Source organism: Diuraphis noxia, unplaced genomic scaffold, assembly GCF_037042655.1.
Source record: "Diuraphis noxia isolate RWA-SAM2 unplaced genomic scaffold, SU_Dnox_SAM2 contig0001, whole genome shotgun sequence".
In the NCBI taxonomy this organism is placed as follows: domain Eukaryota; kingdom Metazoa; phylum Arthropoda; class Insecta; order Hemiptera; family Aphididae; genus Diuraphis; species Diuraphis noxia.
Genome location: NW_028301711.1, coordinates 52194036 through 52220795, shown reverse-complemented (window position 1 = coordinate 52220795; position 26760 = coordinate 52194036). Strand labels below are relative to the sequence as shown.

At 27.3% G+C, this 26760-nt stretch overlaps 1 protein-coding gene across 2 annotated transcripts; it reads right to left on the bottom strand.

Annotated features, from left to right (window-relative positions):
* Nucleotides 1–1163: 1163 nt before the first annotated feature.
* On the bottom strand, nucleotides 1164–25517 carry LOC107168571 (piwi-like protein Siwi). 2 transcript variants are annotated; one of them, XM_089216671.1, is made up of 18 exons: nucleotides 25382–25517; nucleotides 7108–7508; nucleotides 7006–7045; nucleotides 6443–6556; nucleotides 5301–5512; nucleotides 4865–5050; nucleotides 4625–4801; nucleotides 4388–4543; nucleotides 4177–4322; nucleotides 3994–4102; nucleotides 3615–3904; nucleotides 3406–3560; nucleotides 3219–3343; nucleotides 2985–3153; nucleotides 2195–2316; nucleotides 1974–2131; nucleotides 1620–1767; nucleotides 1164–1548 (listed from the first exon to the last, which is right to left on the bottom strand). In XM_089216671.1, exons 2-18 carry the CDS (start codon nucleotides 7492–7494, stop codon nucleotides 1432–1434), a joined length of 2811 nt encoding a protein of 936 aa, XP_089072797.1. In that variant the 5' UTR covers nucleotides 7495–7508; nucleotides 25382–25517; the 3' UTR covers nucleotides 1164–1431. The 2 variants fall into 2 exon arrangements, with proteins under 2 accessions (XP_089072797.1, XP_015373520.2); XM_015518034.2 differs by lacking the exon at nucleotides 25382–25517 and adding an exon at nucleotides 16104–16293.
* Between the last annotated feature and the right edge of the window lie 1243 nt (nucleotides 25518–26760).

Below are 26760 nucleotides of genomic sequence, written 5' to 3'. Positions count from 1 at the left end.
AAAATTTCTGGCGGTATTGAAAAGTTACATAAAAGTAACAAAACCCACCCTAATTTATTCTAGAACTCTATCTTGTTCTATTTCTATAAATATAAACTCTAATCACTATTTCATTAATATATAGTGGCATCCCGATAACTCGAATCAATAGTGGGCGAAAAAAAATTTGAGTTATCAAAAATTCGATTTTTAATTGATGTTTAAGTTATCGAGGTTCCACTGTATTATTTTAGATACTACTAAATATTGATCAAATTTGTTAAAATCATAAAAAAAAATTATAAGCTTACTCCTAACAATGAATAAAATTATCAATATTGTAGTTTCCCAAGCTTTAAAATATAATAAAACTATTTATATAGCAAATCTCATTCAAACAAAAGTAATAATTTCTTTTTTTTTATAATGAACAAAATTTGTTAATTCATTTAATGAATGAATTTTAACATTGAATAAAATGAGATGTTATAACTAAGTTAACATAATTTTCTCAAGGATACAAATGGCAAAAACAATTCAAAAGTTTCTGCTTCAGATGAAGCTTCCTCCCTCCCTACTATCGATAGTCCAAGAATATTAGAAAGTAATTAATATGGAAATAATAAATTATGAGTGATATATAGAAGGTAGATATAATAAATATGCTATAGAACATGGTCCATGTGTTTAAGTATCTTAGTGTAAAATCACTAATTACAAAAAAGATGGAGAATAATTTTTTAGAAGGAATAACCAACAATCTAAATAGTCTTAAAACAATTAATACATTTTTTAATTTACACAATTTGTTAATTTAGTTTGAAAGTCGAATACAAAATCAAATAACAATAAAATTTAAAATAAATGTCATTCTCTTTTTTATAATGGGTGATTTTACTCTGAGCTAACTTAAAAATACAGGAAAAACGATTCTGCACAAATGCGTTTTATCTATGTTGAGCATGGGCTAGAGAGAAAACAAATAGTGCACTTACATCCTTTAAAGCACCATCATTTTATCAATGACTGTAAGAATTAAAAAAATGTTATTCATGATTGAACAACACGTAACATTTGAGTGGAAATCTTTGTCATGAAAAAACAAATTGCACATATTTTTAATAAGTTAATAAAATAATATCTTAAGCAAAAAAAAACAAATAATTAAAATGCTACACAATACATAAGAGAACAAAAAAGGTTTATTATTATTAATTAATAAAATAACTGTTTAAACTTTTAAAAGAATTATAGAATGAGTCAAAAAAAAAAAAAAATAATAATAATAAGTAACTTACTAAAAATGAAAATAAAATATTCTTTTATAAGACCCTTGAAAAAAGATTGACAGAATTAAATTTTAATATTTTTTCAAAAAAAAAAAATTATAATCACATATAGTAATCATAATGAATGACAATAAACAATATTATAAGAAGAAAAAAAAGTATGTTAAAGGAAAAACAGCAACTCATCCAATCCAATGTTAGGCGAACGTCTGAGACTCTGTCCAGTGAGAAATGCCAACTTATGAGCCAACTGACATGGGGCAGGAACCCGAACCGTACCCTAAGAATAATTTAAACAACATTTATGGGTATATGCTATAAGAATAGTAGATCATAAAAAGGTGAACTAACCGACCAATTGTAGTACATATGAGTCAACTTGAATGTAAGTCTTTGCATTATGTCAGGAGGAAGTCTCAATGTATCTTCAATCACTTGGTAATGTGTAGGAGTTACTGTTCCCTGTCTTACATGTTGTGACACCAAAAAGAAATCGTACCTGCAATACAAAATATTTGAGCATTAAACTTTTATTTTTTGGTTGTTTTTCTACTACTGCTACACAGTAGTGCCGAACTGTAAGTGAACAAAAACAGTATAAAAACAATAACTATAATACACCAATGTTACAATTAAATTAAGTTATTTTAAACCCATTTCAATAAAATGTACATATTTGGATTAAATAATTTACGTATAACATACTTAGTTGGGTCTGTAACAACACTATCAATAATTGTACCAGGTCTTGGATTTTCAGGGCCTCTATTACTAGGAGCAAAAAATCGTGCACTTATTCGTTTCGTGACTATAACGAATGCTAATGGGACAGAACTTGCACCATAAAATTGTTCACAAGCAGTCTACAAAAAAAAATAAAAGTTTATCAACTATATATACAGTTTAAAAAAATTTTAACAACCTACCTGCAAAAGTCTAACTTCTGTCTTATGGACATGAGATATTTGGCCTTCTCCAACTCCATCTCTATATACGATTATGGAAGTAGGTAATGCGCCATTTTTAGTCCTATACTTGGCCAATGCCTCTGAAAAAATAATAAAATACATTTTTTACAACTATTTTGCTTGTGCCTACGCTGTAATAATAGCTTAACATTTACAGAATTCTGAATATTATTTTAACAATTCTACTATAATCAGGAGGAAAAACAAATAAATTAAACAACTATACAATTTTAAAAATAAACTCAAATTAAATCAAAACTTTACGATTAGTGACTTTATAAATATAATTATTTCACACATATCTAATTCTTCGAATAGATAGGCTGTTATGGATTCTTTTAGTTTAGTGGTTGGCAGTTAAATCCTAAAATATTACATACAATTTTACTGACATAGAAAACTACGAAACTTACACAACCTCACAAACGAGAATGCATAATTGTATTCAATGTACAAAAGTAATTAAATAATAAATAACGCATTTACCCAGGGCATACCATTTCTGAGGGTCATGTCGTAAGTTCAGGATCAAAAGCTAAGAGTAGTAAGAGTCAAATCAAAATTTTAATATTATTTAAAATATTTAATCAACTAAAAAGAAGATCTAAAAATTAGATAGGTAGTACACTAATTCTACATCGTAAGTGAAATATAAACTTGACTGTAGTTAACTTATTTAGTTTTAAGTGTATTTGTTCGGATAGTAACTGGTAAATAGTTACATTTGGAAGAATAATCAGATACTTACTGCTTATGCCAGTAGCAAAATGAACAGAAAGCTCTTCTCCACTTTCATGAGGTTCCACACAACTAAAGTAACTAGTATGAGCATCGTTCATAGTTGATACTAAGGCTCCAAATGATACATTTTTTCTTTGACTGTCATGACACACATCAAAACCAACTATCATCATCCCCTAAAAAAATTAATGAATACAAATATTAAAACTGAAATTAAAATTGTAAATTCAATAAAAGTTACTTTTTTAGGGATAGTAACAAGCCAAGGAGCACCTCCAAGTTTACAATTTAATTGAATAGCAATTTTCGTGCAAACAGATAAATTGTTTTTTTGCACATTTTTCAAAAGTACTACTTGTGATGGTACTGAAAATATTCATAATACATTGAATTATATACAACCAAAATCATATGCATTAAAAATTTACCAGCTCTATCAATGCACAGTTTTCTTTTAATCATACTATAAATATCACCACGGGATGATGGAATTACACATAAAATCAATGATGGATTTGATTCATTAATTACTTTTTCTAGATCATTCAAAAACGTATTTGATCTTCCATCAATCATGGGGACTCTAAAAATTATACTGATTAAATTTCAAAAATTAATGCAATAAAAAATTAATTACATGACAGGCTTGGGTAGTAAAAATGTCATTCCTTGAGCTGCTTTTGCAAGATTTTGAGCAAATGCTTCTACTTCTCTACAACAATCTTTAGGAGCTAGAATAGTCCAATTCTTTACAGTGGCAGAAGTAAACATTGGTAAAGAGCGTAAATGTTTTGTCCAATCAGCTTCTTCGCCTCCATTATAGCCTTTAGAACGACTTTGGATTGGCTCTGGTTGTAAAGTACGACCCGTGAGTTCAACCAGCTTGTTACTTAATGTCAGATTCCATCTTTTCAATTCGTTAACAGACTAAGATAAAAAAAGAGTTTAAAATTCAAACAAAAACTAATCATATGAATTGATATAGTTATAGATATAAAATAATGAAAACAATTTACGTCAGGTGTAGAAAGAAGTCGATTTGCGAAATTAGTTAATCTATCCATGCGTTCTTTGGGATTCACACGAGTATGTATGGCCATATCTTTCATAAGTGTGAAATTATTTCTATATTTTTAAACAAAATAATAATATACATCAATTAAAATATTAAGAATCAAAATACTAATTTATATAAGTACCTCATGGCATCAGTTATCCCAGTCATAATGCAAAGTTCTGGAACAAGGTATACCAACGTATCTTCAACTCCAAATCGTCTAACAGATTTCTTATTTTTTGAAATCAACATTGGTTGTCTGCCGCCACGAATTGTTATGTTCCATTTCTAATACAATAATCAATATGTAATGTAGGTCTCAAAGAATAAACATTAATTATATAAAAATGTACTTCTTTGTAATATTGTACATAAGTCATTTTAGACCCATCTTTTTTAGTAAATTCAGAATTAGGGTCAGAACTTTCATCTATGTCATCAATCCTATAAGTTTCATTATTGTATTTTGTCATAACTGTAGTACCAACGACACCACTTTTAAAGTTTATCTAAAAAATTCAAAACATCAATAATTTTATTATTTGTTAAGACAATTATATTGTAATCCTACAAAATCATATTAAACTCACCATCCAATCTTTATTTCGATTTCTATCATTAGCACACTGATTTAAAAAGTCCAATACTGTCTCTTGGCGCATGACTTTAGTTGATATTTCAGCACATAATAAAATATTATCTTCATACCTTCCAATAGTTGTTTCATAACCTGGCCAAAGCTGAAGCTTATGTTGAGACATATCAATCTAAAAGCAATTACAAGGAGTCAGTAAATAACGAATAAAATTCTTATAAAATTACTTATTTACTTTGGCATCTGGATCATAAAAGTTTCTTCCAATCAATGTTAGTTTAAGATGTCGAAGACAATTACGCAAGAGTAAGTTGAAAACTTGAATGTTGGCATAATCACCGGTTTCTATTACATTTGTGAATTTCACAGTAATTATTACAATTTGATCATCCTGGCGACGTGTAGATGTAAGTTCAAAAGTCTAAGCCAAAATATTTAAATTGATTTTTAACATTAAAATGCTTTGATAAACACACTAAACTTTTACAAGTCTATTTATGATAGTGGGATAACAATTCCTTAAACATAAATTAGTGGCAATCATTTATATAATTTGTCATAAGACACACTTGGCAGAATACTTTTAGATATTTTATCAGCTAATACCATGAAAAAAATAACCTATTAATTAAAAATATTTGGTTTGTCATTGACTTTATACAACAACTTACAGGTGGATCAAATCGACTTCCAGAGAACAACATTGTTCCATCGAATAAGTATCCTCCCAAACGTTCTCGATGCTGAGCTAATAACCCTCTTTTAGAACTAATTCTGTCTTCTTCTGGATTGAAATCAACCCGATATTGGTACAAACACCAATTTGTATATGAAGTAATAGGAAAATAATTTGCCAACAATTTTACCGGCTGTCCGGAAGTTCCTAAAATACATAAAACATAGTCACAATGTAAATACTATTAATACTGTTTTAAATTTTACTTTATAAGATTTAAATAAAATCAAGACACTACAATCATCTATTATACTATTTTACAATATCACAACAAGAAAATTTAAAGTAATTCTAGTGAATTAATTCATGAATAGTTAACAAATAAGTATCATTGGTCTAAGTATATAAAAATCTATTCTAGGGCTCAGATTTTGTTTAAGGAATATTTGACCTTATACTTTTCAAGATATAAATGTTTTTCAAATGCACAATACTCGGTCATTTCGTTATTTTATTTAAATTTATTACTATGCAATGACATATTAATATTTTTGTACATTATTATTTTTAAATGGTTACTAAATATGAAAAAAATTAATTTTGATATGGAAAAATAACATACCTACAAAATAAAAAAAATAAATAAAGGAAGTAAGTCTAGAAATAAGTATTAGATAGGTCAAAATAATTTTTAGTCGGTGAAAAATTGTTGCTAGTCAAACACATTCGTCATTTTGATTTCAAAAAAGGCCACAATTACACCCACATGTATTATCACAGCCTTATAAATGTATAATATAGAAAAACTGTTATTCGCGGGAAAAAACGAGTGGGCTACACAATCATAACCAGGGCTTGGGGCTTTATGTATTTACATATTTGTTCAGGAAATAGGTAGAAGAAATCAAATTTGATACATGTTTTTGAATACTAGTGCCCTGGTTTTAAAATGCGGCAAAAATGTTGTGGAGAAATAATGACATTTTGGCGTAATATTATATCCTTTACATCTAAGTAATAAAATATGCATCTTTTGATTTTAAATGTGTTTTAACTTAACATCCTTGACGATTCTCTCACAAATGTATAATTTATTTTCAAGATATTACAAAAAATGAAATTATAGTAAAACCTTACCTTGTTTTCCAATATCACCTAATGAAGATTGAGGTCTTGGTGTCCTAAAATGTTCCAGATCAATCTGTCTTCGCCCTCGTACTGCTCCACGCCCTAACGGTACTAGTGCATCTCCTTAAATTTATGAGACACAAGTTGGTTGTTATTTGGAATTTATTAATTTTACATTTCTACAGCTAAGTTTTTTTTCCAGAAATATCTTTTGCAACTGAATAAATTAAAATATTTTTCATACTCTTAAATGATAAGTTTTATTTTATTAAGTCACATTAATTAGTAGTTAAAAATTAAGCATTGGCTGGAATTTAAAAATTATCACAATAACCAGGGACCTAAATACACTCAGCAAATTACAACATACTATTATTAGAAGTAGTGTAATATCGGTATTCACTAGAAATTAAATTTTAAATGTTAAAAGACTTTTTTTTACTGTTAAATTCTTTAGTTATTTTTTGATCTATATTATTTTATGGACAAAAGAACGTAATAGTATGTTTTAAGGTAGTAAGTCCATAGCAGCGAAAGAGGAATTAGCACAAACTATATAAAAGATACATTACCTGTGCCCAAATTTTTAAGGCTTTCTGTAACTTGTTGTACCTTTAAAATAAAATTGCATATAAATATATGTAAATAAAATGAAATTTTAAATAGATTCTTACTCCTGCCATAGGGTCTTGTTTAATGCCTTTATTATCACCAGACATCTCAGGTCTAGATATTTTATCACCAGACATCCCAGGTCTTGATATATTATCACTAGACATCCCAGGTCTTGGTACATTATCACCAGACATTCCCAGTCTTGGACCTAGTGGTCTAGGAGCTCTTTGCTGTGGTGCGCCAGTAGGTCGTGGTGGCATTGGACGAGGTGGACGTGGCATTGCACCTGTAACTGGTGTTTGTGAAGGTATAGGCTGCGATATGGTTGGTCTAGGTACTCTTATTCCTTGAGGAGGTAAATTTGATAAACCCGGTGCACCAGGTTGATTGGTTGGAATTTGGGGACGCCCACGAGCTTTTCCCCTTGATGGTCTTATGGGCTCCATTTGCAATGATAATTCTAAAATTAAGTTTTAATTTTAATATTATACTATCATAAGTATAAAATATCATAGAATGTTGTTTAACTGAGCTTAATCAATAAGCTACTATGATGACGCATTGTTTAACTTACTGTACACATAAATTTGTATTTAGTATATTTATGTATTTGATTTTTTTAAATATTATTATGAAAACAAATCATTTACAAAGACTGGTTGAAAAGAATATAAATATTTAGTTTTAAAAAACCATAAAAGGTGCTTTATTGTGCAATTATTGTTAGTCCTATTGTTAAGTATGGTGCTGTTATTTGAGATCCTCACAACATAAATGGGAAGTTAATATAAATGTAACTGGTTAAATAATAATTATATACCGTGTCTAAACAAACACCTAACCATGGTCAGTAAGATAAGGTACACTCAACTGACAATAGTTGGTAAGATAAAGAATATAAACGGCCGACCAGTGTCAACAACTTTCATAATATATATATATATATATATCAATAGAATACAACAATTATTAAATATTATTTTGGTACTAGGAATATTATTTATGTGATTTTGTAATTTCAACTTGAAACAAAATGATAAAAAATCTAAAAAAAAACTTTTCATACATAGAGAATCACATTTCAAGCTTATTGCCAAAAAACAATTTTTAACAAGATTTATAAAGGCATTTATTGTAGGCGTTTTTACCCTAATAGACCTAATATAAATGACATAATTAATGTACCTAAAACACAAAAAATATTTAAGGTTAAATTTCAGTATCACCACATTCAGTCTCAGTGTTTAGAATGATTTTATGTTCCCTATAGAAGTTAAACAATTTCACATATCATTATTAACCACATTTAATTAATTGTCTAACTCACAATGGAGTAGTTTAATATTTTAAACATTTGATAAATTGTGGCGATAACAGGTCAGCAAATAACTGTAAACATTAATAATATCTTTGTCAGTGTTGGTGTAGGTAGGATGTAAAGAAATACATGACTAATTTATAATTAGTTTATACATTTATATATTATTTATTATAACTAATTTATACCCTAATTTCTTATTCTTGTTTAAAAATCATAAGCAATTGTTTTATTTGACACGATTGTGGAAATTGGATTCACAAATGGAAAACTGGTTATAATATAAGTTTTTGTTATTAATTATTATAATGCCAGTTAATAAAACATTTCAGTGTAATATAATATTAATATTACCATTTTATACGAAATTAAATTTTGGATTTTTCAAGTTTTTTCAAATACCTATATGTTGGCGAAAATTGTTTTTCAGAGAAAAATAGCTTAAATAAAATAATAATGTTTGTCTCTTGTAGTTAAAAAAAATTGTTTTAAAGCATTTATAAACATTAAAACTTGAGGTTTTGTAGCATGACTGTACTATACACGTTATACAAATACAATTTTGATACAATGGTTTATTTTTACATTAATAGTTTCAAATTGATATCACAATATCAAATTATAATATACTTTATTATGTATAGATCATATTATCAGTAAAATGTGATTGAAGACTAAATTATGCCCAAAATAATATATAACTGTATTTCTATTAATTTGAATACATAGGCTATTGACAATGGTCGGGCATACCTATCTAGATGGTCAGCCATCTAGACACAGCAGAAATTAGAATACATAAATAATATGTCTAATATATGATAACATAATAATTAATTTAAGATAGTATAATTAAAAACAGTGGCTCAACATAAACAACAAAACACTTAACAATTTAATTTGAATTCAATGATAAAACATTCCATAATACACAAATCAATTCTCATAGATGGTTTCTGTCAGCCTATATTATTACTCAGTAGGTATATTTTATTATACATTTATATTGCCATTATATTAACTTATATTATTTTACTATTAGTACTTACTACTTAGGTAGTAATATTGTAGGTTGGATAAAAAATAAAATTTAAAATTCAAGAATATTATCCAACAAATAGATATACCGAAAAATGTATTTATACAAAAAATAAATAAAATCTAATATTGAGATTGGAAGAAAAAAAATGTTGAATTCAATGTATGGTTGTAAAACATGGATAATGAATGAACAAAACGAAATTAAGCTATCCTCAATTTTCCTGTGCATTACATTTTCTGCCAATCATTGGTCGCATATATTAAAGCATGAAAATCGAAGAACCATACACATAGAAAACAGTGGAAATGGGCTAACAAGATTCAAATATGTATTGTTGCAAACATACCTTTTATATTTAGTCATGGTCTACATAATACATTTATTAATTAATTTTCATAATATGGTATGTTAAATGTTATGATATAGATATAGATGTATATATTATATAAATAATTGATAAGTAAATATTTATTTTTAATTTTTAGTAAGGTAGTTAACTTTAAATTATCAAGTATTTTCTAATTTATACAATATATAGCTATAAATTAATTAAATTTTCTGACATAGGTGTATCTAGACCTTTGACACAGGAGGTGCAACCTGGTGCGTACCCAGGGGTTAAGGGGTAATTAAATTAAATTAAATCCTCCCACCTTTTAAACAATTTTTGGTATTCTCAAATTCGTCATTATTATGTCTATGATGAATTTAAAAATAATATTGTTCCCATTTTAAATTATATAACATAACGGATGTCAGTCGATAAACAATTAAAATAAAATTAGATATAAATAATAAATATAATATGTCAATTAGTAACAGCGGTCACGATAAATGGAGGCGAGTGCAAACATATCTGAGGTGCACTGGTGCTACATAATGTGTTATTATTATAATTTTCTTATTAAACTTTATTTATTTATTTGTTATTACGAGATGGTGACGACGCAAGCGGAAACTGTTCCTACAATTTGTCGATCACAGATCCTAACGTAAATCTGTGATTATACCAGTCCCACAGACATACCTTAAATTTAAAGGGGGTGAAGGTGCAGCCCCTGTGGACACACCTTATTTTTAGAAGTTAAACACCAATAGTGCTAATAGACCAAAAATATATTAATGGATCATCCATTATAAAAAATTTTGAATACACACTTGACACACAATGTAACTACATTTTAATTAGAGATCTCAGATTTATTATTTTTAAGACTGGACATACTAAATACACCACATACAGCATATTTTGCAAAATGAATGTATTTTAAAAATATTTATAATGTTAATATAGCAATGAAAATTATAGAAGTTGTACATAATATTGCACATACAAAAAATACAAATAATACAACTACTGAATATAAATAAATTAACTTATGTAATATTCATATGGTGTTAAGTATATAAATTAATACAATATAACATAATACTTACAATATAATTGTAATGGGATAGGTACATTATTTTGACTAGTACTAAACACATTATTAATAATTTTAATATCATATTTGTGTAGTAAGTATAAACCATAATATATTTAAATAATTGATGGGTTGAAATTTAATTTTATTTTATTTAAATAATTGATGGGTTGAAATTTAATTTTATTTGATTTAAATATTTATATAATGTGGAAAATTAGTTTATTTTAACAATGAAAATACTATTGAATGTGTACAAATTTTTGGTTTTAAAATAAATTATGCACATAGCCAAATAAAGATTTCAAAATAAGCTCTTAATTAGCAGTTGAGTGCTGTTCAGGCACTTAACTCAATTGAGTTTAATTAATATGAAGCACGGCTATTAACAAGAAATATAAGTTATGTGGACACTACAACCACATGTGATGTCTCCATCTTCTTAGTGCGTCACATAACAAATTTTACGCTCAGTAGATCACGTTTAGTCTAAAATTTAGAGTGAATTGATCTCTCATAAAAATTAAAGGTAACATTATTATGGAGGGTTTCTCATAGGCTTTTTAATATTTTTATTTTAAAGCGAGTTATGAGTATACAATGTATTATATGTATTATACAAACAATTTACAATTTTAAAATACTCATAACTAGCTTTAAAATCAAAATATAATAAAAAGCCTATGAGAAGCACTCCATAATAATGTTACCTTTCATTTTTATAAGAGGTCAACTCTCACTCTAAATTTTAAACTAATGGAGCTAAACATGATCTGCTGAAGCGTAAAATTTGTTATGTTATGAACTAATAAAACAAAAACAACAAATGCTGGTATAGAGTTCTCTTACGAATTCATTACAATTTAAATTATGTATTATTTATTTTAAAATATATCTTAGCTAACTTAAATGAAGCATATTATAATTAACAATCAAAGGACACTTCTGATCTGTTGAATATAGAAAATTCTAATAAAAAAAAAAATTTATTAGAAGATTGAAATGTGAAAAGTAAAGTTCTAGTAGAAAGTTTGGGTAAACGAGGGGAAAATTGTAAATCTTCAATTGTAATAGATAAGAACCAATCAATCCTTAATTCTTCGCCTGAATATGATGTGAATAAAATAAAAGTAATATCTATTTGTTTAAAAATAGTTTAATAATTTATTTTAATACTTCAAATTATTGAAATTTTCCATAGAAGATAATAATATGAACAGTAATAATGGCTACCTAGGTGTAAAAAACAGCTTTTCAAAATAATGCGCTACACAAACTGAAGTGAGGAATTAATAAAAATAGCAAAGGTAATACAATATATATGCGAGTACCTACAGTACTTAGAAATGTAGATTTTAGAAACTGATTTTTGTAGAATTATAATTAAAGACCGGATTTATATGCATTTTAAATTGTAAAATATGCATGCAAACATGCACTAAAAAAAGACAAATTATGCAAGGAAAAAATGCAAAACATGCAAAATAAAATTTCATTTTACATTTGATATTTATTTATTAATTGTATTACATTTTTCATAAACAAAAAGTAATATGTATAATATATTACTAAAATGTGATTTTTTTATTGTAATTTAATTTTTAAGCATTGATATATGTATTATAAAAAATATTTTATTAAAATTAATAGCAGGTACATTGATGATATAAATAGAAAAAATGTACGAACAATTTAAGGTAGTAAGTTAATTAGAAAAACAATAAGTTATCAAAGTATGTTCCATGTTTATTTCTGTGAAATTATGACGGCGAACTGTAAGAATGTACTTGTTGTATGAAAAACTGCATTCAACATCAACACTGGTGATTGGAGCATATTTAAGATTGGCTAGTATATCCGGCGAATAATTTGGAACAGATAAATCGTTGAAATTAGCAGTGTTACTTTGAAGTATTTTCGAAATTTCTTTTAAAACCATTAATCCTTAATTTTTATTCAAAATGTTTTTACATTTTAATTTAATTATTTCATTATTTGCACTATTAGGAAGTTCAATGATAGAGTTTTCCACTTGCTCTAAAATTTTTAACGAGTCTGCAAGGGACAAATTAGAGGTTTCAAGGTTAGTTTAGGTACAACCAACCTATGGAACTATTTAAAGCGTCCGAATATTCTTGAGACAAAAAATGTTTGATATTATATAAACATACCTATGATCTGTGTTTTTTTTTGCTCAATACCTTTTGGGATTGTTAGGTGCATATTTGTACGGTTTTTGTTAAAATATGCAAAAAATATGAAGAACATGCATTAATGTCAGATATGCAAAAAAATGCAAAATATCATTTTGATATTTAATCAATCAAGTAATGATTTGTGGACTCTCATTGACTGCATGCATGTGATGTTGAAAATAGCAACATGTGTTTTATGCAAAATCCTGTCTTTAATTATAATATATGTATAATGTAATAACTAACTAATGTACATTCATAGTGATATTTTAAAAAGTCAACTATCTAACATTGAATTCACATACAATTATGCTTTTCTGCATGGAAACAGTGTGTTCAATTTTTATTTGACAATAATGATCAATGAATCATGAATTTATTATTTTTTTTTTTTTTTTACTATACAGGCTTATTTATAACAACAACATAATATTATACACTTACTATATTATAATAAATATTTCTTTTATGATGTGATATAAAAAACAGAATTTATATTAAGTGTATAATATTTTTACTCTGCCCCCCCCCCCCCCCGGAGAAAAATGTCTGCGGGCAGCCTTGTACACCTTCCATATTTTGTAGTTATGTGTTGTTATTTCTATTATAGTCTAATATTATATTAATAGTAAATAATTAGACCTAAATGTACCTATAACATATTTATTTTTAAAATATAGGTTATTAACATTTGATCATATCAAAAATACTGAAACAAATTAGTAATGTTTAAATGAATATGGATGTATAATATTTAAATTAAAACTCAATTTTAAATTTTTAAATTTAAGGACTAGTTGATAGTGATCTATATTTTAATTATAAAATAAATAACAATATGGCACATAAAATATGTTAATGAAACATCTACACCTTGAGACAATAAAATACAAGATGACTTATTTAAATGTAATATCAGTGACAATAGAACAAGTGAATGTAATTATAATTTAAAACACACTATTATAATATTATAGCCATTATCTTAGTAAGATTAGAATTTATTTATTTTTAATATTTATTGTAGGTACTTATCAAATTATTTTTAAGGATCCAGCACACTAAAAGTTAACCAACTCAAATATGAATGAGAATAATGTTACTAATGATTCAAAACAAATTTTTATAAATGGTAATTTTTAATAGTTACTTATTTATATTAATTTATTAATAATGAGTAGTAATAATAGTAATGGGTAGAACTAAAATAAATAAAATAGAGCGGATACATTTTGGATTATATATGTTAATATCTAATTAATAATGTTTTGTTTGTTTTTAGAAGTACTTAAATCCCTTATATGTTCTGTTGCCAACATCAAATAGAAATTAAAAATATGACAACAAAAATAGATAGAATTGAGAAACAACAAAAAAAGTTATGCTTTACAGTAATAATTATCAGTGTAATATTAGTTGTTAATATGTTACATACTAATTGATGAAACTTGAACTTTTTGTAATTCTTTTGAAGAGTTAAATTGCTTTAAACTTAAGTTGTTAAAAAATAATTTATTGATATATATTACGTTATTCCAATATCTATATTGATAATTTGATATATTATATGTATTAATTTGTTTGAAACATTAATGTACTTTAAATACATATTTTTAAAATTAATTCAGACCAGTTGACTGGAAACCCAGCAATTGGAAGGTGGGAAGACCAAGGAGATTTTGGCAAAATCATTTCACCACATCAACTCGTTCACACAATTTTAGAAAATTAGTAAAAAGGGAAAAAAATATTTTGTATTTTGAGTACTAAACACATATTTTATCTTATTTGGTAAGCATTAAAATACGAAATAATTTACAAGATTATATTCAATATTAAATTTTTATTTAGCAGTCTTATCAAAAATTGTACTGATATTGACACAATAAGGCCATTAAAGCCTTATTCAGCTAATGCTCGCAGAAAACAAAAGAATGATAACATGTTGATACCTGAAAAAGGGTGATTTTTTATAGGTATGTAAATATTATTACATTATTCTATTAATTATACAAGGTATTATTGTTAATTCATCTTACATTCATTATTTAGGTATTCATAAGATTATTTTATACAATAGTATACATAGAAGTAACATTAGACAGAATGTATGCAATTTTATATAAAAATAAATAGTGGTTACCATAAAAAATATTGTAAGTAACTAAAAGACATACATTTAAGTGTTATTATATTGTATGTAGAGAGGTAGAGACTCAGTGATCAGTGATAGGTTTGAGAATATGAGGGTCATAGGTAGTTGCAAACAAAATATAATATTTTTTTTCAATGTTTTTTTTTTTTTTTAGAATAATTAGTTAAGATAGATTATACCAATATATATATTCTATTAATGTAAGTAAATAATATACATTTTCCAACCACCGTCCATATATCATTCCTTTTTTATTTTATCCAATATTTGTATGATATAAAAACAAAATATTAATATGATGTACCAATATATTTTTAAAATAACCTATAATTATCCTGTAGGACTTTAAAATGGTCAAAAACTATAGATGATTTATAAAGTTATATTTTTAATTTACATAGACGTTATATCTTGGGAGAGATGAATGCACACTGCAGTCCCTCAAAATTCAAAATGTACAATCTAACCATTTAAGTTTATTCATACTTTTTAAATTGTTACCAAGATTTTTTGTACTTGAAAAAAATTGAAATATTAGAGTTTAAAACCTGTCAACAATAAATTAGACGTGATATTTCTTATAAACATTTTTAAGTAATCAAAACAACAACTAAAATAACATTTGACCTTCGGTGTAACGTTTTTTTTCGTTCCTACGAATTTTGACGAAAAATAAAATGTAAAAATACTCATCAAAACCTTTCAAGACATAGCTCTATACAATAAAAATAACGTGGGAAATACAAAATTCGATTAGCGCACGAAGCGTGTAGCACACGCAAAATGATTTGGAAAAAAATTAAAACCACGTTTTTTCCAACATGTGTGCTTCCCCGACGGCCGCCGTTCGGACGTTGAAGTCAAACAAGATAAGATTAACAACATAATTATAATGCTATAACATAAATAAAACAATCATACCTGAGTGTTGCGAGTAAAACTGGATTAAAAAAACGTCTGCGCAATAAGCAAAAACAAAATTTGCAACCACGTGCGACGAACGTCAGTAACAGTCAACCGAAAATTCGAAAATGTCGGATGACTGACAGATCTGCGAGAATGACGAAAGTTGCGACTAGCTAGCGCTGGCTGTTCGCGGGACACAGAAACGAAAGTGCGCATGCGTCCGTACGGAACTCCGTTCGCCAAAGTACAGTGGTAGCAACTGCCGAGCGACAACGTCGTGCCAGAAAACTTGGTACGATAGAACAATATTATTAAATGATTATGACGTGATGAATAATACGCGTAATATTATACAACTGTAACGGCAATTAATTGGTCGGCCGCTAGAATTAAGCGTTCCTAATTTAAGCGTGTTTCGTCAATCCGGTCGAACTGGCGGAAGGGAGGTAATTCAGCGGATTATAATAACCTTATCGGAAATCCATGATAATTTATCCGGCTGGACATATCAAAAATCCAAATGGATTCGATAAAAACTACAAGCAAATTTTAATTAGGTATCCGTAATAATTATCGGTGTTGACACGTCATATTCATAGTAATGAGTAATGGGAATTAATACTCGAATGATTAGTAATCAAAGAAAAATAATCGTATAATCAAAATGATTAATAACTGATAACTAATAACTAATCACCGAACGATTCTTTCGAACATTGCTTTGAACTAGTTTATTATATTATTTAATGTTTACATTATAAATAATCGAATGATAATCTATAAGTGAGAAGTACTGAAATACGAAATACACAACAGTCAAAACTATTTATTTATAGCTGCGGACTATTGAATGATGTAATGTTAGTAATAAATAATATTATTTATAATCCACACAAGACATTTCACATTTTCATAATACGAGTACTAATAAAATATTTTGATATACTTTTTGTTATATTTAAATTTCAAAGCAAGTTATGGAGTATTTTTAAGATGCTCAAAAAATTTACAATTTTAAAATACTCATAACTCGCTTTAAATTTAATATAAAATAAAAAGCATATGAGGTTGTCTAGATACCTTTAAATTTTATAAGAGGTCAGTTCACTCTAATATTTTTAAGCTAACGGAGCTACACGTGTTCTGCTGAACGTAAAATTTACCATAATATAATGCACTTGTAAGACGGAGACAACACATGCGGGTTATCACGTCTTCTTAAGAGGACGCCACACACATATTTTTTATCTCCGTCTTACAACGTAACTGCAAATTTACGCTCAGCACATCACGTTTAGCTCCGTTAGTTTAAAAATTAAAGTGTATCGACCCATTATGAAACTTGATGGTAAGAACATTATTTGTATGTGGGTTTTTTTGATGATAACTTAGTTTTTAAATGAGTTACGACGATTTTTAATTTACACTTTATATAATCGCATAACTTGCTATTGCTACAAAATTGAACTATCGTAAAACACCCACATTCAAACACGGATAATGTTTTTAACATCAAGTTTCATAACAGGCCGATTCGCTCTAATGTTTAAACTAACGGAGCTGTTGCTTGCGGCCTTTCCAGTGACGAATTATGTGACGATTTTGATAGACAAAGTCCAAGTTATTATATAAATGATCGTTTATTTTTAATAAGCAAAATTACGTTAACGTACAATTGTGTGTGTTGGTGTGTGTTAGTGTGTGACTAGTGTGAGTTCACGAGGTTGAGCGGCGTGAAGGTGCTCAGGTCTTAGCGGTTATGGTAGTTACAGAGGTGTATTTAGGCACAGGCCCTATATGCCCGGGTCTAGAGCGGCAACATTGGAGGGCGGTAAATTTCAACGATTTGTTTTTTTTAATTATAAAAAGTATTTTTCATTTGATGAAATCAAACTCGACTAATTTTTGTTCGCTCAAAATGTATTAATCATCTATCTACATGTACCTACAACTATATTAATATTATACACATACGCAACACAGTACGAGCACATAGATAACAAAACACGCGCATTCAACGCGGGTTCGATTTCTTATAAAAAAGACAGAATTTTATTGTACCTATGTAGTAATTAATTTAAAAATTAAATTGTAGGAAGGATGAAGGGGGGGAAGGCAGCGAATTGGAAAGTGCCTATAGGCGGAAAAACTTTAAATACGCCACTGGGGAGTTATGATACATATAATTGTGCAGTGATCCAGGCTTCCTTATATTATAAAGACGCTGACGGCTCCTTTGTTCTGACCGCTTAGCATTTCGCAGATGTTGTTGTTGTTTTCAAAAAAGTGTATTCGCCGAATTTCAGAAGGTCTACCGGTTCAGAATTTCCAATACATGCACCTGGCTCAACAATCTAATTTTTATAGTTTGGTTTTTAACATGGTTTATAATTTATACATTTTGAAAGGTCAGAGATTTAATCTATTTATCTTGTACGACTAGATATTTAGAAATGGCATAACATCATCATTTTATACTGCATTGGTTTACATATATGCGACAATATTAACTTATACTGATATTTAGTAGCCCGTGACAGAGCTAAACGTGATCTGCTGAGCGTAAATTTGTTATGTTATGCACTTGTAAGACGAACAGGCCCTGATTTACGCCAAGTGCATATGGAGAACTTGCACTTGGCCCCCAATTTCTGTGGGATCCCGGTCTCCGTAAGTTTTAGAAAATTGTTTTTTTTTTTCAAATTAATTCCACAAAAATTTATCTTGTAAAAAGTAAAATTTAATACCAACTGTCAATGTTCAGAGTTCTGTATATTTTTCAGTTGAATTTTTCTTATTTTCATTGCACACCCCAGTAATCAGTTTAAAATATTAAAATAATAATAATAGAAAATTGTTTTAACATGGGAAATATTTGATACCTAATAACTATTTATAGATTTCTTCGAGTCCAGTATTTACCGATTAACCTGTCGTTGGTGACGCTATGAGGATTTCGCTCACACAATTACCATTTTTAGAACAACTAGTTTATATTTCATTCGATTTTGACAATATTATATATATGCTTGCTTCATTCCGTTATTCACGGAAATGAATACAGAAAAACATTAAAATATGTTGTTGGTACATAAACCAATATAGTTATTAAAGTCCAATGTTGCCAGATATGTTAGCGTTGTGCTCGCACTCACGTTCGCTGATCGCCTTACCATAACGTGGTAATAATATTATCTTATCGTTTTATTATTTTGAATATTATTCTTTAGCAGTTCAATATTGATATTTATCAGTACCGTGGCTTATAAATTTGTACGCTCATGTGTGTATTTAAATAGGTGAGCATTAATGTGAAAATGAATATTTGAAATTGTTTTTTTTTAATTTTTCATAAATATTGTTTAAAGTTTAAATATAATTGTTTTGAAAGTTAGGTAGGCAATAACAAACAATAACAAATATGTCGCGGCAGAATTTAAGCGGCACGGCAAAGCGGAAAGTTGATTTAGGAAAAGAACAAAAAAAAACTGTCTGGGTCTATAGATCGATTCTTTAATAAAATTATAGATAAGTGCTAAGTTACTAAAACATAAAATATAATATTGTAATAACTCAAAAAACAGAAAATAAATAAATTAAAAATAATAATAATGATAAAAAATTTTAATTTAATTTAATTAATAGTTTTTTTTTTTAATAATAGAAATATGTTGTCATAATATGACTAAAAAAATATTTTTTATGGAATTAATTATTATATGATACGTTTTTATTTTTATATTTTTTAGTTTATATTTTAAAGTGAATTAATATATTTGATTTTTAAATGGATAGATTTTTGTTTTATTTATAAGTTAAACAAATACATTTTTAGTTTGATTTCTATTCTACTAAATTATAATATCAAAACTGTATTATATAGAACATTAGAACGTAATTACTAATTACATAATATATAATTTTTTAAATATAAAAATTTTATTTTAGATTTAAATATAACTGTTTCTTCACAAAATAGGTTGATTTTGTTTAATCTAAACATTAAATTTTAGTTTAGTTTTTTTTTTTAAATAAATAAAAATATGTTAACGTTTTTCCGCCGAATTATATTATTTGTACGGTGTAATATTATTATTAATGATAATGGATGGCGGAGCTGTAACAAACCAGTATCGATTGACGATTAAATACAAGGCCTATTTTCAGAACTGGAAAATACATCATATTAATTATTGGGTATATTGTTATTTATAATATATACTATATAGTATGTAAGTGTGCGCGCAAACCGTCTGTGCGGTGTTCCCTACAGACTGCAAAATAAAAACTGTTGATAATTTATATTGTATTTTCGTTTTATTTATACTTTGTTGCGTGTGCAGAAAAATCACCGTGTTGAAAATAATAAATACTTAGTCTATTGTCTATTAGCATGAAGTCACTTGAGTTAATTTTCTTTTGATTTTGTATATTTATTTATTTTTAATCAATTTTATTAATAATTTAGTTCAATACAATTTTATGTTGACTGTTTATTGTTAAAATAAAATAATTTATAAACGAACATTTTTATCTGGTGCCGTAAAACGGCTACCTAGGATAATTACCAGTGGTGGTTTTACAAGGGGGGGGGGTCCTAGGCTAGCATAGATTGTTAATTTTCTTAATAATATATATTATAATATATTATAACTTCTAAGATAATATCTAAGGACCCCTCCCACAAAAATTACAAGGGTTACTAATATAAATTGTAACAAACTAGTTTTGTTCAATTCTATAATTTTTATAGATATTACATTTTGTTGTTATATATTGTAATTTAGATATTTTTAACCTTGACATTTGAAATTTTTTTACTAAAATGAAAGCTTTCAAAATAAAATTATTTTTTTGAGAGACCTTTTGAATAATTTTCCTCTTAGACCCTTTAGATCCCAGGCCGACACTGTATCTACTGTAATACATTTAACACTTAAATTGTTATATTAAAACCTCAAATTTACAATTGAAATTAATTTCCATTCACGACGCGATTGACGATCGACGATAACTGTTACCGAATTCATCGTAAGGTAATAAATTTTATTTAAAATAATGTATACATTTCTATTTTCTATACGTATTTCAAGCCGCAGGAAATATCAATGGATTTCCTGTGGCCAAGAATAATTAAAATAGAATGATCGTGATGCGTAATGTATGTGAAATGGTAAATACGGTTCCTTTATTCTTAGACGATTCGAGATTCACTACTTTTTGACTAGCAGTATAATATTATTTTTATACTACGATTATTCTGTTATTTTACAATTGACATTCGATTGAGTCTGTTGTCTGAATGACTACGCGTATACTCTACGTTTACGGTCTTACGGAGCGTCGAAAACCGGAACTTAACCTATAATTTACGCCCTGAAGCAATGAAGACTAAAATAAAACAATATGAATATTCTAATTGAATTTATTTAAGATTTAACTATAAATTATGAATAATTGTTTGCATTATTATAGCGCCATTTTTTCCTTTAAATTAAAGTATTTTATTTTTATTTATGCTCATTATTATTGAAGTATATTTTAGTCAATTTCGTTCGATCGCACGAAATACGTCATGTACTCAGTGCTAATTAATTTCATGATAATTTTTTTTTCAAATCATCACTGTCTATATTTCGAAGAATCTCAAAATTGTTAGTTTGTTGTGTTTAATCTCTGGAACTGCTTAAACCAATTTAAATTCTACTATCCTATGGATATATAAGCTATATTTTATTTTGATAAGTATCGCTTAATTTTTTAATTGCAAATTTGAAATTTTTATAGAAATAATAGATACAATAATAATAATTAATATAAAGATATTTTTGTATATTAAAAATTTATTAAGAAATTAGCAATTTGTTATTACTTTAATAGGCACCGATTTTAAAATGTTTTTTCCTTTAGGTAAAATTTCGAGAAATTATTATTATTGAATGCAATCTTGGTCCTGCATTACATTTTAAATGACTTTGTTAAAAATATTTAATGGAGATTAAGATAGGGTAAATCCATTTGAACATCATCTATATATAGAGAATAAATATGGTGCACTAGCTACGACGGATAATAATAAATAACGAATTAAACGAATATTTTGAATAATTTTTTTTTGATATTTTTAATGGACAACGAAGTGGACGGGTTTGGGTATCAGCTTGTTTTTTTGAATAAAAAAAACCATATATTTCTGACATGTCGGTCACGAAGGCTTACCGCATACCAGCAGCCTTTAAAAGACATTTACAACGTGAACAGATCACAAATACCTATAAAAAAAAAAAAAAACGAAAAGAATGAGAAATTCTTTTTGTTCTCGAGATCTCTTAAGGTAAGAATGGAATACGATTTTATGAATGCAAGCAGCACATGTACGGCTTTCAAACGCCATGAGGTATGCGAATAAAATAGATAGAAATGTTGGCGACAAATTCGGGGCAAACGGAAAACGATAATAATAAGAATTTTATTACACAAGACTAAAGGTTGCCACACGGCACACACAGCAGCTGTAGCGGTGGCGGTGGCGGTTACGGCAAAATGAAGCGGGACAATTTTACCACCACCGCGGCGGCACCGCCAAGACAAAAGAATTTTACCGCCACCGCTGTAGTGTGTGGCGACCTTAACTCTCCGTACTAGTTGTATTATGTAAAATGTATTTAAAACTTTTTAATTCTAATAAATCAACGGTTCCACATTAAGTATTAACGATTAACCTATTAAGAGGACGCTACACCCACATATTGTGTTGTCTTGATGTGTTTATTTATATAATAAATATAATATTAAATATAATTTAATTAAATAATTTATTATAATTATATATTATTAATATTTATATAATTATTAAATAAATAATTTATGTTCAATATGTTCAAATCTCCTTCTATGTGGTGAAAATTTCGTTTTTTAGTTATAACTGTATCTTTCTCGGTTCTTTCCCGTGGGAAACAGTTTTTGTAATGTTACGCACTTGTAAGACGGAGACAACACATGTGGGTGTAGCGTCCTCTTAAGTAAAATAATATGTCTATCGTATATAATATTATCTGTAATCTATAGTAATATAACTGTAGTAGGTACTAGGTATACAAATAAATCACGATAACTCAATTGTTATAATAACTAATAAATAATATAATAAATATTTGTATTTACGCACACATACTAGTACATACTACATTGCATAGCAATATAACATGTATCTACTATCTGATATCTACTGTCTATAAAAATAGTGTCTACCTACCTATATTAAACTCAATTTGGACGTTTAAAATTTAATTTTTATGTAATTAATAATAGATGTATTTGCGTTTATTGACAGTGTACAGTGTCCAAGAATCTTATTATAAAAATACATTTTTGTGCCGTCCGTAATCGGTGTGCACCGTCGATTGTAAATAATAACATAAGCTAAAGCGTTTCTAAATATACACATGTGGGTCTAGAATTATACAAGATTATAATTTATAAGAGTTTATTATAGATATTATTAAATACGAGTACATTGGAGGAATTATTACAAGATAAATAAAACTAAAAGTAACTGTGTGGTATTGTTGGTACTTGTGATTTAGTTTTAATCAGTAGCGTAACTATATTACATAAAATGTTTAGGGTAGCAAACATTTTTATGTGCTTCACCTTCTCCAATTAACATAATGGGTGGGTATCACTTACACATAACTTCCTCAGTTCCTCCTAAATAATTCTAAAAATAATTATTATACTTACAGTTTTATAAAATTCACAAATAACGTATTTTTTCCTAATAACTGCTTAAAGATAAATAAAATAAATAGTAAAATACTCACTGACGTGGATTTTTTTATTAAATTATATAAATATTTTTGGAGTAGCAAAATTATAATGGGGTCGCTAGCCCATAAAAACACTGGTTTTAATTGAAAAAATAAAGTCAATGAATCATTGCTGTCAAAATTAAAAATCCAGGAAATTAATTAATACATTCTTATATCAGCTGAGGGCTGAGACCTGATGTCAGTCTTTAAAGTATTTTTCAAAGAGTATTCAAATTTTTTTTGTACCCACATATTATTTGTATTTTAAATTCTTACTTTTCAAAATATCTGTATTTAAGAAGACGTTACACCGCACGTGCTGTCTCCGTCTTACAAGTGCGTAACATGGCAAAAAGTGTTTCGCACAGGAAAGAACCGAAAAGTCGATGATTCGGTATAACTAAGACTAAGAAACCAAATGTTCATCATAAAAAAGGAGTTTTAATTTTTTTTGTAAGACCAATATATCAAAAGTTATTGAAGTTTGGAAAGTTTAAAAATATAATAACTTTTTTCTTATTAATGATATCAAACAAATAAAAAAGTTACGACACAGAAAATATTTTCTTCAATATTGTGTTAACCTTTGGGTTTTGGTGTTTTTACTAGGAGTACTGACTCATGGGCGTGCGAAGATATTTTTTGCAGGGGATACCAACATATTTCAAAATAACTCGATTTTAACTCTCCTTTAAAAAACATACATCAAAATTTAAAAAAAAAAATTATCACAACTACAAAGTTCTCAAAATAATAGTCAGTATTGTAATAACTCAAAAATAAAGAAATACAAATTATTAATTTATTAATTAAAACAACTAAATAATATTTAATTATAAACTAATACTACTAAGGCTCCTGTCAATAGTTATATTGAAATTAATAAGGGAGAGAAAGTTAATATTAAATTAATTAATTAATTACAATTAAGGCTATAGTCAATAATTATAATAAAATTAATTTATGAATAGGGGAGCGAGTTGATTTTAATGGTAATCGGAAAAAAAAGTCCCATACTAGGAAAAAAAAGTCAGTTGTGCTTCGTATTTTAGTGTGTAAGTGTAATGAATAAAATGCTTGTACATATTATTATATATTTGTCATCTACCATAATAAGTAATAAATAATAGAAAAGAAAGTTTACTGGAAAATTTACCAAAATACTATTATTATAATTATGTAGGTACCTTAAATGTATTTATTATTGACTATTTGACTTATTTATTATTGACTATTTATTACTGTATTACATTTTATTATTTTATTATATGACTTTTTATGTAACTTTAATGCATTTTTCAATACAATTTTATCATATTTATTATTTATACTTAAATTTTGATATATTTTCATTCATTTTTATCGGGACTTTGTATTAAATTAAATTAAACTATATTTTAATATGTGATTTAAGTAAGTAATTAACATTTTTTATGATATTATATATACTATACGTAAGATTATAATGCTCATGCACCTTACCTTATTCGCAGCTGTATTTGATTTATTCAGGTGACTTAATAGGGTTAAAAAAAAGATTTTAAACACTCAAATTGGAATAAGAACAACGCTTAAAAATTGTTGCTGGCATGATCCGATTTGGTTGTTTTACTGGTGCCCTTACACTCGTGATAGGTGTTCATACACTGATGAGAGAAAACGACGTGGTCAAGCCAGCCAGATTTGCAGGCGGCTCCATCCATAGACCTATTAACTAAGTATAATAGGTCTATGGCTCCATCAAAGGCGTCTGCGTTTCTAAAGACTTACCGTTATCCTTGGTAGCAGAGACCCTCATTGGTACATCCTTTGTCTCCGACGGTACACGAAATAAATTACACGTGTGGCGACACATTGTCACAACTACGTCTGGGTTCCTATGTGACCAGACAATACAAATCGTTCCTTTCATCGGTGATTAAATACATTTATTGGGGTTTAATGGTTACCTGCGTGCGACAACTTTACCGTAATTTATTTTATTGAATAAAAATAATAATAATAAATTTACAATCATGATATGTGAGCATATTACAACTACAACTATTCAAATACTTAACAAGACTTCCAATAGGAAATATTAAATGTATTATTATAATAATATATAAAATACAGTACAGTGGCGTTTCTACATAGACAGACTACAGACACCCAGATTTACCATGATTAAATATAAATTTTCAACAGAATAATAACAAATTATTAACTAAATTTCTACTAGGAAGTCCTAATAGGCTACCAAACAGTAAACGAAGAAGTCAAGTTAGCAAACACCAAATTGCACACTTATCGTCATATCCCTAATAATTAATATAAACAAAATCTGTAATAGTGTAATCACTGTTATCATGTACCTATTCTAGAAAACCTTCCATCAAATTGTTTCATTAAAAGAAAGGCTAAAATAGCTATCAATTAACTTCTAGTATGGATGATGTCAATAGCTAATAATAATGAATAACTTTTCACATTTTGACTAACTATTGTATCTCTGATATAGTAATATATCATATATATATTTAAAATATATTTATATTGCCTGTTAGATTAATTATAATTGTGTATACCTAAATAATTATCTGATATAAAAAGTATCATTACATTTGTTAATTTCAATTGTTAATATTAAGTTCTCTAAAACTGAAAGGCATCAATTTAAAAAAATAAAAATATAGTTCTATTGTTAGTCTTCAAGATTTACAAAATTCACTGTCTTATTTCAGCAAGGTTATTATGAAGGATAAACTTGTTCCCTGATAGCGAATTAATGGAATGCATCTTTTTACTAGTATGTAATAACAGTTATTTGACATTTTAAGTTGCTCAATTGATCAGATGAATAATATAAATGAAAACATTAA